Source organism: Tachysurus vachellii, chromosome 3, assembly GCF_030014155.1.
Source record: "Tachysurus vachellii isolate PV-2020 chromosome 3, HZAU_Pvac_v1, whole genome shotgun sequence".
Lineage (NCBI taxonomy): Eukaryota > Metazoa > Chordata > Actinopteri > Siluriformes > Bagridae > Tachysurus > Tachysurus vachellii.
The window spans coordinates 13,278,671-13,293,114 of record NC_083462.1 but is presented as its reverse complement, the minus strand read 5'-3'; the positions used below and the strand labels follow the sequence as shown (position 1 = coordinate 13,293,114).

General features: G+C 39.4%; 1 protein-coding gene and 1 pseudogene across 1 annotated transcript; one reads left to right on the top strand and one right to left on the bottom strand.

Moving 5' to 3' along the window:
• Window positions 1-729: 729 nt before the first annotated feature.
• On the top strand, window positions 730-3,836 carry LOC132842218 (GTPase IMAP family member 8-like; annotated as a pseudogene).
• A 1,268-nt stretch (window positions 3,837-5,104) lies between these two features.
• On the bottom strand, window positions 5,105-13,871 carry ndufv1 (NADH:ubiquinone oxidoreductase core subunit V1). The gene is given in 12 exon segments (XM_060865829.1): window positions 5,105-5,344; window positions 5,427-5,571; window positions 5,989-6,070; window positions 6,896-7,062; window positions 7,679-7,865; window positions 7,867-7,892; window positions 10,285-10,474; window positions 11,044-11,227; window positions 11,324-11,494; window positions 12,027-12,109; window positions 12,256-12,420; window positions 13,780-13,871. Coding segments are annotated over 11 exon segments (1,473 nt in total). The 5' UTR covers window positions 12,415-12,420; window positions 13,780-13,871; the 3' UTR covers window positions 5,105-5,265.
• Between the last annotated feature and the right edge of the window lie 573 nt (window positions 13,872-14,444).

The following is a 14,444-nucleotide window of genomic DNA, read 5'->3' as shown; positions in this document are numbered from 1 at the left end:
AATGCATGTGTTCTATAATTCAGGGCTATTTTCATCGTGTTTTTTGTTTTGCATAGTTCCATGAGAAGGGCAGTGATTACCAAATGGAGTTGTTTTGCTTTCATTTTGGAAGGTTAACTCATGACTACCTTGCGTGAGAGTGCCTTTACATAAGCTGCTTCACTACAAGCTCTTGAATAAGACGACGATCCTGACCCATCTTCACCTGGGCAGATTCTTAACAAGGTTTTTTTAGATTTTTAGAATGCATTACACTTCATTAAAAGGAGAGAATGTATATTCCAGCATTAAAGGTTTATAGAAATATTACTGTTGCAGTGGCATATCTTATCTTATCTTATCTTATCTTATCTTATCTTATCTTATCTTATCTTATATTACCTTATCTTATCTTATATTATCTTATCTTATCTTTTAACCCTGTTTTGTAAATGCAGTTTTTAAATGTTACTTGTCTCTTTTCTGTTCAATGACGTTTTTTTAACCTTTCATATCGCATATTTTATTCTCTCTGGCTGAATATTTTTTTTACACATTTTATTTTATTCTTCTTTATTATATTTTTATATAATATCTTTTTCATCATTTTGCATCACTTATTTGTATCATAATAGTTCTACAGTTAAAAAGTAATGTGTCTTAAGTATCACCACAGGTGAATGTATTTTCAGGACAATATACTGGATTAGCAAATGAAAGATTTCTTACTTTTTTGTTCCATTAGGTCATTTTAAGAGGATAGAAAAATGGCATCGTTCCAGAATAACACTGTTCATCCCCTACAATTTAACATTATTCTTCTTGGAAAAACAGGACATGGAAAAAGTGCTTCAGGAAACACTTTACTGAGGAGAAATGTTTTTATTTCTAATGAGAGCCTTCAAGCTGTAACTTGGCAAGCGAGACTTTTGATGGAGTGACGCTTAATGTTTATGACACACCAGGAATCTTCAGTCAAGAAAGCAATGAGATTCCCATATCACTATATCAGTCTCACTTCCAGTTACATTCAGAGTCAGCTCGCACTGTGATTCTGTTGGTGATAAAGGCAGAAAGAGTTGCTGCTGAAGAAAAACAAGCTGTTCGTCTGATTGGGGAATTTTTACCAGAATGTCTTGTACAGAACACATGGATCCTTTTCACCAAAGGAGACGAACTGAACAAAAACAACCTCACTATTCAGCAGTTTATTGAAGAGACAGAAGAAGTGAAAGAAGTCCTTCAGAGATTTCAAAACAGATATCACGTCTTCAACAACTTCTCACAGAGTCCAGATCAAGTTAGAGAGTTAATTAATAAAATCAAAGAGGCACCAGAAATAATCCGTAAGTGTTTTTTTTTTAGTTTGTATTAATTCACTGGGTATAAAAACTGATAGAAATATATCCTATTTCAGAAATATATCCTATTTGCTTATTTGGTTTTAAAAAATAAGTTGTTAGGGTAAAATGTTTAAATCTTCAAGGAGAGGGCTCTCTTTTTTATTAGGTGATGAAGGTGAGCATCAAGGGGCCTCGTTTATAATTTTTACATTCATTGCCAATTAACAGAGGCCTTTATCCAGAGTTTATTACATTTACTTTTACATTTACGGCAGTTGGCAGAGGCCCTTATTCAGAGTGACTTACATTTATCTCATTTACATAGCTAAGCAATTGAGGGTTAAGGGCCTTGCTCAGGGGCCCAGGAGTGACAGCTTGGTGGCTCTGAGATTTGACCTCATGACCTTCCGCGAGTTTTAAAGAGTCAAAAAAAGAGTCTGGAATGAGTATGCAGCCCTTCTATGCAGAAACACAGATTTATAAAGTAATACTTGTAGATAAAAATAAATGTCTAGTTACAGAAGCTTTGACTCAGACATAAAGCTACTGTATATGCAGCATTTTAGGAATTAACAACACCCTGTGGATGTGTTACCTTTACAATAACGACATAAATTATTTTATTTATTTGTGTAGACTGGTTCATTTGTCTTCAGTATGATTACATACATGATTACATTTGCTAGTTATTTTACCCCCGGCCTTCAATGAAGCAGTTATATCCTCAGCGCCCACACACACATACAAACACACACCAACACACACACACAAGGTGACGTGTCATTAACAGAGAACTAACACTAAGTTATCAGCTGAAACACTACACGCACTTCAGATGTAATAGGGCAGAGTTTAGCTACTGATTGGTGTGGGTGTGTGTTAAAACATAAAAAATAAAAAAAAAATTTCATCAGAAGAACTAATGTGTTTCTAAAATTCTTTGGTGTTAAAATGATAGACCTGTAATGATGCATTGAACTGTGTTCTTTTTATCTACTTTCAGCTCCAGAGATGGGATTTCCTCGGACAACACCAGCTGATCCTGAAAAAGATCCCATTCAGAGGAGAATCTTACTGGTGGGGAAGACTGGAACTGGGAAGAGTGCTACAGGAAACACCATCCTGGGAGAGAAGAGATTTAAATCTGAGCTCAGTTCATCCTCTATAACATCAGTGTGTGAGCTGCAGCAGGCAGTGGTTTCAGGGAGGAATTTATCTGTTATTGACTCACCAGAGTTATTTGATACAAATATCAGCAATGAGCAGTTACGTATGGAGATAGGAAGGAGTATTTATCTGACCTGTCCAGGACCTCATGCTTTCCTTTATGTGCATCCTGTTAACAGAAGATTTACTGAAGAGGAGAAAAATGTTTTTCCGATATTAGAGCTGTTTTTAGGAAGAGAGATGAAAAAATACACAATAATTCTATTCACCCATGCAGATTTATTAGAGGATAAGAGTGTGGATGAGTTGATTCATGAGAACAGATCTCTCAGTTACCTGGTCAATGAGTGTGGAGGTAGATATCACATCTTCAACAATAAACAACTGAGAAACAGAGAGCAGGTCAGCGAGCTACTGGAGAAGATAGACAGAATGGTGGAAGAAAACGGAGGAACCTGCTATTCCAATGAGCTGTATGAGGAAGCACTGAGATTCAGGCAGGAGAAGGAAAAGAGAATGAGAGAGGAAAGAGAGAGACTCAGGAGAGAGGAGGAGAGGAGTGAGGAAATGGAGAGACTCAGGAGAGCGGAGAAGGAGAGGAGTGAGGAAATGGAGAGACTCAGGAGAGTAGTGGAGGAGAGGCGTGAGGAAATGGAGAGACCCAGGATGGTAGAGGAGAGAAGGGAGGAAATAAAGAGACTCAGGAAAGAGGAGGAGAAGACAAGGATGAGAGAACAAGAGAGACTCAGGAGAGAGGAGGAGAATACAAGGATGAGAAAGAAAGATGAGAGATATAGGAAAGAGGTGGCAGTGAAAAAGCAAGAAAATGTAAAGCATTTCAGGAGAACAGATGGTTTTGAAGAGTTTTACAGAGAAAAAAAGAGTTTTTTTCACAATGCTAGTAGTGTTGCAGGTGGAGATACATCTCTTGCTCAATTTGAATCTTGGACTACACTGGGTATTACTATAGGTTTTGTAGCTATAGGTGCTGCACTACTCTACTCCCCCTCTCTCCTGAGTCTCTCAATGCCCATTGTCCGCCATTATATTCGGCGATTTCCATTCCTTTAATAGTTTAATATTTCATTCATTCTTTCCAAAGGTGTCTTGTATGGACTTTTAAAATATTTCATTATAAGTATAAAAGTTAACCTGTAGGAAATTCTGTATTGTGTATATACTAAATTCAAAATGTACCTCAGTGCAGAATGAACTAGATTTTAACTTTACATATGCTGGATCTCCATGCATGCATTTCACAGACCTAAAACATTCATAAGGAAGTCTGTATCTATCACATTTTACACATTCTACAGAATAGCTACAGAATGAGTTCATATATTTAATCCTTTCTCGTCATGAATATATTTTTCAGTTGTTAATAATTTTTGTGTTTAATTAACAGTAATTCTATTAGTACAGAATATACTTCTTCCAATTTATATGAACATTAATCATGTTAATATAACATTATTGCATTTATTATATAATTTCATAGTTTTTATGTTTCAGTTGAAACTGGTTTGAATTTAATAATGATGTGTAAATTAGATTTTCATCCTGAATAACTGGTTCCAGATTGGTGTATTTCTAGGTACAAAGTGACCAAAAATATTTAACATCCCATTTTAAAAAGTATGGCAAAAATACTGAGTTGTTCTCCTTTTTTTCCCTAAAAGTGCCTCCAGTCCACTGTGAAGCCTTTACACTAGATGATGTTGTGTGTCTGTGTGGATTTGTGTTCATTCAGCTACAAGAGCATCAGTGAGATCAGACACTGATGATGTAAGAGTGAGGAGGTCTGGGGTTCAGCCTGTGTTTAGTCTGTGTTCATCACAAAGGTGTTCAGTGGGGTTGAGTCAGAGTCAGGGCTCTGTCTCATGTCTTCATGGAGCTCTGTGCTTTGTATATTGCAGCATGTCATGATGGAACAGGATTCCAGTCTCTGGTGACTGGAAAATGTAAAACTACAGCCAACAAAGACATTCTATACAACTGATTGTCAAATGCTGTCCAACATTGCAATAAGAGTTTGGGGAAGAACGACATCTGGGTGTGATGGACAGCTGGACATACTATTGGCTATATAGTGTAAAGAAACATCTATCTATCTATCTATCTATCTATCTATCTATCTATCTATAGGTTCTATTGTTTACAAAATTAAATGTTTTAATATTTGAACATGTTTAGAAGTTTTGTACATTTGTAAAAATGTACTACAAGAATTATGTATATTATGCATAATATATTATGTGGTTTCCATTAAAATATTCAATTAAATCCATATGAAGGTAAAAACAGAAGTGAAGAATACGGTGTGTTGATTTGGGGAAAGTGTTCATTTATGTCACTTATTTTAGGTCAACACTGTAGTTCTCACCACATAGAGACAGACTGGAAAATGCCTTCGTTCGCTCTTCGTTCGTCTCTATTCAGCATGGAATATAGTTTTGGATTATACAGGACATGAATTCTTCATAAAAATCAACACTACCTGTGTGTTGTGACTGAGGAAGGATGCAGTGTATTAATGTCACATTAAATATGACTACCACTGATCTGTGCACTTACTTATAGCTAAGCAGTTAAGACACATATCCATGGACAACAGCTGAGTCTAATAATCACAGAATTTTATTAGTTATTTTTAGACTCGATGCAACAGTGTCACAAGCTGGATGGTGATGGCAGTCCAGATATAAGTGCTGAGAACACTTTTATTCTTAAATAATAACATATATCCAGGTAAAAGGGGAAGGAGGAAATGCTGAAATTAAGCTTGAGCTTGTTGTTTCTGCTGAAACTGCTGGATTCTGCTCTCCATAATGGGGCGGAAGTGACGGACCCTGGACACAAATCACGTAATAAAAACAATTAACCAAACATATTAAAGCATTATTAATATTATAAATGCATGATGTTCTGTATTGTACCTGTACAGGCCATGCAGCTCCATCACCCAGAGCACAAATGGTGTCACCCTCGATCTGTTTGCTGAGCTCCCAGATCATATCGATCTCTGCTGCCCGTGCGTCTCCCTTAACGAAGCGCCACATCATATTATTCATCCAATCCACTCCTGAGAAAAAGAAGAATTAGAATAGATTAATATTAAAATAAATAAATAGAATAGAGGCTGTTGAGGGATCGACCGTTTACAGCTATAACAGAAGTGATGAACTCAGGGATGTTGCACAACATTAAATGACATAAATGACAGTCCTGTTTCTCTGTGTTCTCAAGTCCCGTGAGGTTCATATTTACAAGTTGGGAATTCAAAATAACGCTGCCAAGTGCGTTCAAGTCGCACAAGATGGAGGTGGAACCTTTAATTAACTGCAATCATAGATTGATTGTGCTACGTTTTCTTCCTATTCATAATTATGGCTTTGTGGTGGAGTTCATGAGCGCTCAACAAACACGATCTTTCCGACATGACTTAAATGCACCATTATTCATCACACAGTATCACATCAACAGAGAAACCAATCCTTACCTTCCCTGCAGGGGGTGCACTGACCACAGCTTTCATGCTTATAGAATTCGATCAGCCGGGCAATTGCACGAATTACATCCGTCTGTAATGAAACAAGAGCTTTGTATTTTCACATTAAATTCCAGCATTGTTTCTGATGACATCCTACAAAGCACAAGATTGCGCATGGGTTTGTTCCAACTCTGGTGGGAAAACTTTAGGACATGTAATTAGTACTGGATAAATTTTTACTGACTGTGGAACTTCTATAAGATACTTCTGTTAATGCCTTGGGTTGTTGATTGTAGGATAAGGGTTCAAGTCCCAGCACTGCCAAGTTGCCACTCTTGGCCCCTTGAGCAAGGCCCTTAACCCTCTCTGCTTCAGAGGTGCTGTATCATGGCTGACCCTGTGCTCTGACCCCAGTCTCCAAAGTTGGGATATGTAAAGAAAGAATTTTTACTGTGCTGTTATATATATGTGACAAAATAAAGCCGTCTTTTCTAATTACTGTTATTTTTTTCTGCTAAGGAATGTATTGAAATAGAAATAGTGTTTCTTTATTGTACAACGCAAGCTGGCTTCAGGGCCGCCTGACATCATGGGCCTGATCACCCTAGTCAGGATTTCCCCCTTACTGTCATGTTGAAGTTCTCTTACAAATATTTAATATAGGCATTACTCCATGGCTTCATCCTCCAAATCAAACCTTAATAGGCAGCACATTTTATTTCTTGGATATACAATCGGTGTAAAACGTAGGTGCTTATAGGTGTGTTTTCAATAAGTTCATACATTTCAGCATCGCTGCTTATGTTCTTGTAGAACCTCCATCATTCATCAGTTCATCAATAAACCATATTATACAGATTAACTTCTAGCTTGTAGCTCTGATGTCACATTACAGTCCGGTTAACTTTTCACCCACCGATTTGTCCATGACGATGAGAGCTGCAGTACCCAGACCGGTCTGAGCCTGTATGAGGCCGTCAAAGTCCATCGGAACATCTTCACAAACATGTTTAGGAATAAGCGGTGTGGACGAACCCCCGGGAATCACACACAAGAGGTTATCCCAGCCTCCACGAACACCACCTACAGCAGAGAAGAAGGTTACATATCCACAACCACAGAAGACAGTATCAACTGTATCTTTACAGCAGCACCAAGATGAAGACAGAAATGTTTTATTCAGGTTACTGAGAACTTTGCACAGGGCCAGGTTCTGTTGCTATCTACATCAAGGGTCTATGATATAACAGATCAGGGTTGGAGATCAGCAGTGGTCTTGTCTCCTGCAAGAAGCCCCTGAGTGGATCATAAGAAATTCAGGGGTTTTGTTTAGATTGTTGACATAAATTCTTGATTTTGTTGCCCTGTGTTGAAATTGGAAGAACAGTAAAGACTTGTTTAAAGACTTTCTGTAATAGTTGTGAATGGGAGATGGTTTTGGTTGAATGCGTTGTGATGACTACAAATGACAAAAATTCACAGAATCTGCAGAAAAACTGTGGTATGTTTAAAACATTTCAAACAGATATTAGCGAGTTTGCTTGATTTTGTGTTCATTCTAAATTGTGAAATCCTGGAGCCACTGCCTGAGAGCAGGATTTCAAATGTTTAATATCTTTGTAATAAAAACTTGAGAACATGTGGAACTCCATACACCGACACAAACCCTAATGCACGGAGTTTAACAGGTGTAGCATACCTGCATGCCTCTCAATCAGCTCCTTCATGGGAATAGACATCTCCTCCTCCACGGTGCAGGGGTTGTTCACATGACCCGAGATGTTGAAGAGCTTTGTGCCAGAGTTCCTCTCTCTACCGAAATCGGCAAACCATGTGCCTCCTCGGCAGCAGATGGTCGGAGCTACAGACACCGTTTCTACATTCGCAAACAGTTGTTGGGCAACCAAAAATTCCTGCAAGAAGACAGTTAGTAAAAGTAAAGAGTATAAAAATGTTTCCACACCTTTTTATTCAAACTGTGTCTATATACTGTACAAAGTTGATTCCTGCCTTTGTTCACCTGTATGCTGCTCTCACCTGCGAAAGCTACGTCACTGCTGGACACGAGTAAGCTTAAACCCTGTTTGTGTTGTGGATGAATCACATCTGTTCAAGACCTGCTGCTAGAATAGACTCCACCTGACACACGTGTTATGTATGCTAACGTGCATACATATATGCACGTGTATATATATATATACATATATGTTGACTCCCTAAATTCCACCATTATGTGGACTTTGCTACGAGAGGTAAAAACACGCTGCATCTTGTTTAAACAAACATTCCCGGGCATATCGTTCGGAGCCCCGCCCATATCTCGGCTACTCAGACCACACATCTGTTATGCTAATTCCAGTATACAGACCACTCGTCAGATGCTCTAAACCAGTTCTGAAGCAGGTGAAAACATGGCCAGCAGGAGCCACCTCTGCTCTTCAGGACTGCTTTGAGTGCACTGACTGGAACATCCTCAGAGAGACTGCAACCAACGGTAACTCCATCAACTTTTAGGAGTACACGGAATCAGTGACCAGCTACTACCGTCTCCAAGACCATCACCACACGGTCCAACCAGAAGTGGTGGATGACTGCTAACGTGCGTACGCTGCTGAAGTCTAGAGACCTAGCCTTCAGAACAGGGGACAGGGCGGCCATAAGAACAGCAAGGGCCAAACTGTCCCGAGCCATCAGAGAGGCAAAGCGCGCACACGCACAGACAATCCACAGCCACTTCCAGGACAGCGGGGACACCCGGCCCATGTGGCAGGGCATACAGGCAATCACAAACTACAAGACCACTTCACCTGCTTGTGATAGTGATGCCTCCCTCCCACATGCGCTGAACGACTTCTATGCTCGGTTTGAGGTGCAAAACAACGTAGCAGCAAGGAAGACCATCCTTCCCCCCAACGACCAGGTACTCTGTCTATCCACGGCCGGCGTGAGGAGAACTCTACACAGAGTTAACCCACGGAAGGCTGCTGGACCAGACAAAATTCCTGGCAGAGTGCTAGGAGAATGTGCAGAACAGCTAGCGGATGTCTTCACTGGCATCTTCAACATTTCCCTGAGCAGCGCTATTAATCCTACGTGCCTCAAGACAACCACCATTGTCAGCCGTCCCAAAGAAGTCTACAGTGTCCTGACTCAATGACTATCATCCCGTCGCACTCACACCCATCGTTATGAAGTGCTTCGAGAAGCTCCTCAAGAGGCACATCAAGACCCAGTTACCACCCTCACTGGACCCCCTACAGTTTTGTATCGTCCAAACCACTCCCCGGATGATGCCATTGCCACAGCCCTTAATTTAGCCCTCACCCACCTGGACAATAAAGACACTTATGTATGAATGCTGTTCATAGACTTTCAGCATTCAATACAATCATCCCTCAGCACCTGATTGGGAAGCTAAGCTTGCTGGGACTGAACACCTCCCTGAACAACTGGATCCTGGACTTCCTGACTGGGAGACCTCAGTCAGTCCGCATCGGGAACAGCATCTCCAGCACCACCACACTGAGCACTGGAGCCCCTCAGAGCTGTGTGCTCAGTCAACTGCTGTTCATCTGTTCATGTTCATGCTGTGCAGCAAAGCTGTTCAACTGTTCATGTTGCTGTTTTGCACAATTCTTTACATTATCTAAGGGACCTGCTGCTATGAAACTGTGTTCATTATAGTATTACTGCACACAATATTGTTGAACATACAATATTTACAGTGGTCGGTGCTGTTTCTGTTTATTGTCTTTTGTGTAATGTCTTTTTTGTATCTTTTGTATTGTCTTGTACATTTTTTTGTTTGCACTGCCTTTTGTTCTGCACTGTCTTGTCCTGCACTGTTTGCACCAGGTTGCACAGATGCACTTTAAGTATCTAGGAATAACTTACTAAATCCTAGCCCTGTCTTTGTTCTATGTCACACCATGGTCCTGGAGAAACGTCATCTCATTTAACTGCAACAGCTATATATGGTTGAAATGGCAAAAAAAGCTTCTTGACTTGACGACTTGAGGTTGGACAATCTGAATCTGTGATATAAGAAACATATAGATTTGTTCGAAGTCTCTTCGAAGTCTAGTGAACTTGGGATACAATCTGTACATGTACATTTCGGTTGCTATTTAATCACGGTCTATGATATAAGGGATCTATGGCAAGCGGTAGTATACACACCAGCAGATTGTGTGAATGCAGCTGAAGTAATGATTCTTACTTCCAAGCAGATGTTATACAAGTGGCCAAATTGAGGTTACGATCAATGGCACAAATATTTCAGGAAGCGAGTTAAAGAACTCTTACCCACGTCAGCTGGAAAAGGCGGCTTCAGACGGGGCTTCCCCTGTTTCCCCTCCATAGACTCAATCAGAGCCGTCTCCTCTCCGCAGATGTAAGCGCCAGCACCGCGCATCACAAACACGTCAAAGTCGTAGCCAGAGCCGCAGGCGTTCTTTCCAATCAGCCCCGCGCCGTACGCCTCGTTAATGGCAACCTGAACAGAAAAAATATCTCAAACTCCTACCAGATGACAGATGAGCACTGCTGACTGTTCGCATCAACATCCTGTCCTGAGCCTGTGCGTGTTTTACTCTGAGCCTGTACGTGTTTCCTCTATGTTATTTTTGAAATCATTTAGTAAAGCACAATAAAATCAGCACCTCTTTTCCACGAACCTGCTTTCATCTAATCAATTAAAACGTTCCATCATCAGGGTGTCGCAAACGTATTACCATGGCAACCAGAAATTTATCTTTTCAAATACAAACTTTAAGTGTTTGTCCAGTGTTTGTCCTGTCCATCCGTCTCTATTTATAACAGTGACATTTTGGGTTGTTAATAAACGTGTTTTGTTTCTTTGTTTTCCAAAAGGCAGAGACAGGAAAAGAAGTTTGCTTTCATGCATTTTGGGAAAAGATCCAATTCACTGTAATTTAAAAAATGGATATATTATAGATCGTATACAACTCAACAAATCCAGTGACACAACATACAATAGGAAACGGTAACGGATTTTAAACAGACTTATTCTAATGAAAATCCTGTGTCTGGTTCTGATCTCACCTGAAGATTAGACGCTTCGTTGTAAAACTCTCCACGTATATAGATATAAGCAGCACGAGCTCCCATGGCTCTCCCGGCTACCAAGCAACCCTCCACCAGTTTGTGAGGGTCGTGGCGCATGATCTCTCTGTCTTTGCAGGTGCCAGGTTCTCCCTCATCAGCGTTCACCACCAGGTACTTGGGCCTGAGAAGAGAAATAAAGACTTTGAGACTTTGCTTTGAGAGGACTGCGAGGTTTTGAAGGCATGAAACGTTCAGGGTTTAATAAAGTCTAACTAACCGGCCATCGCTGGGCTTGTTCATGAAGCCCCACTTCATCCCTGTGGGGAATCCAGCGCCTCCTCGACCACGCAGACCAGACACTTTGATCTCGTTGAGGATCCAGTCCACTCCTTTCTCCAAGATCTCCTTGGTCTTGTACCAGTCTCCACGATTTAATGCACCTTTCAGCCTAAAACGCAGGAAAAACCTGAGCAAATCTTTTCTTGTAAACGTTAGATAAATAAAAAACCTCAGTGTCTGTTCTCAACCAGAAACAGGTTGCTGACAGACAACATGACAAAAATATCAGATGCTTTTTAAGCTACAGTAGCGATGTATAAAGGAAACCTGCTCAAGAAGGCAAACAAAAAAGTATTTCATGGTTTATATGATGCTCTCATTCTTCTCATCGCAAACAGATTGAATATAATTTCTACAAAAACAAATATATGTAATTTTTCATATAATCATATATTCATATGTAAAAAAAATTACATTTTCCATTTAACAATTAAAAAAATCATTGATAATAAATTCAACATAAATTTATGTCAAATAAGCTGCTTCGAGTTTGCAATTAAATTTATTTGGGAATTAAGTAGATGTCACAATATCCCTGATAACTCAGACAAATATATCAGAATTTCATAAATTCAGCCCATGTTAATTTGAATATTTCTAAATAAATTTACACTAATAACTAAGAAACCTAAACTAAATACCTCCAGTCATGTCGCCCATAAAGGTTAGTGAAGATTCTGTCCTGATCAGCCAAAGGTCCAAACTTTGTTTTCTTGACATTTTCCTGAATGACACAACAAACCAAATGTGTATATACATGTCATATAAATGTGACCATATAATATAGAGGTCCTTTAAACCACACTTCCTTTATCGATGGCTAAATGTAAACAATTAATAACAAGTAATCTACAAAGGGAGATGGAGTACCTGTTGAGCAGTGCTGTTGAAGCGGACTAACGCCACTTGGCTTCCTCTGCTGATCGAAGTGGATATTGTGGGAGCACGAGACACAAAAGAGTTGGGCAGATTCAGCACTCCTGAGCTGAGTGTGCGACTCAGTCCAGGACAGCCAAGACAAGCCAGCATCCTTTCCTGATGGAAACATGAGTGACATGGTCTGTATGATGTCTGTTACAAACTACACGCACGGTGGAAGTCACTTTCATCATCATCGTAAATGATTCGTTTGAACTGTGTCTCGGCGAGAGTGTATTAATAAAACTCTGTGGGCACCTGACCATGAGGCCCATATAAGCTTGTTAAGCATCCCATTACCCCTCGATTTTTATCCCCCTTAGCTGGTATACTAAGATGTTGTTGTGTGTCTGTGTGGATTTGTGTTCATTCAGCTACAAGAGCATCAGTGAGATCAGACACTGATGATGTAAGAGTGAGGAGGTCTGGGGTTCAGTCTGTGTTCCAGTTCATCACAAAGGTGTTCAGTGGTGTTGAGTCAGAGTCAGGGCTCAGTGCAGGACACTCGAGTTCTTCACTCCAACCTTCACACACCATGTCTTCATGGAGCTCTGTGCTTTGTGTACAGGGACGTTGTCATGATGGAACAGGGTTCGTGTCTCTGAGTTCCAGTAAACAAAGACATTCAAGACAATCGTGTGCTTCGAACTTTGTAGGTGGCAACAGTTTCTTTGACCTTATAGTGTAGAACATTGTCCTTATTACTGCATTGCTACATCATACAAAGTCTTACAATGTTATAAGCTGATGGAAATGTAAAGATTGTATGTTATTGCAATACTGAGCTTTAGAAAATTATTTCATAAGTTCTAGCTGAATTGAACAACTATAATAATAACAATAATAATGATGATGATAATAATAATGGTAATAATAATAATAACAATAATAATATTTATAATAATGATAATAGATAATAATAATTTAATAATAATAATAATTAATATTATTATTATACTACTAATAATAACAATAATATTTATAATAATAACTAACAATAATATTTATAATTATGATAATATTTATAATAATAATAATAAGCTAATGTTAGCATAGCAATGTTACTTAAATCACGCTAATGTTTCTAAAACACAAACCCAGACTCCACATCAGCGATGTGACGGAGCTGAAACTTTATAAAATGTAATTTTCATAATTTTTTCTCAATTTAAACGCTAACGTTAACAGACAACTTGGGCTGTATCCTAAACGCCTCCTTTCTCCTTACACAAATGCACTAGATAGGGTTCGACATCAAAGCTTCCGCGCCCTCTGTAGTGCACTACACATAGTCACTAGGTGTGATTTGTGATACAGCCACAAACTGTGACCTCCACAAACACTACAATAACATGCGCTGGATTTAGCTGCCTCGATTAGTTACACATTTTGTATTGACTGTTAACATTTCAGGACACCAGAGTCACGTATGAACATTCGTTATAATCATTTATAACATTCAGAGTAACTATTTACCTTTCTGTATGTTCCCTTGCTCACTTGAAACGGAAACACGTCACGTCTCTTCTTCTGCTGCTGCTGAAAGCAAGGGAGAGCACATCGCCACCTGGCGGAGGTTAGAGGAATAACACGACTCCCTAGTGCCTTCATAGATATCTATACACTAGATGTCGCATTGGGGTCCTAAAAATGCGTCAAAACCGCCGCCATCTTTGTACGGTGCTCCTTTACCTCAAATGCATGGACGATGCCGGACCTCTGTGCTGCATTTGGTTGTTCAAACGAAAGAAATCTAAAAACCAGACAGCAAGGGATTACGTTTCACAAGTGAGAATGTGTTTTATGATACTGAATGTTAGGAAATTATATTTCTTGTTCCGTTGGTTTGTTTTAGTCCTTGGTTAACGACCACAGCTAATCCATGCTAGTTACTCATTAGTTTTTGACAGGAAAACAGACAATGTTTGTAGATTCTGAAGCTCTTAATAAGGACATTAAAAATTGACCCATGCTTTTTTTGCTTAAAGGTGAAAAGACCCAACTTTATGTATGTTTTGTAAGATTCCCTTATCTGTCAAACATATTTTATTAGATTGTCCTGGACTTACCACAAGCAGAATTTGTTTTATCAAGTTACTTCACTTAAAGACATATTTAATGACATTATGTCTGAAAAGGGT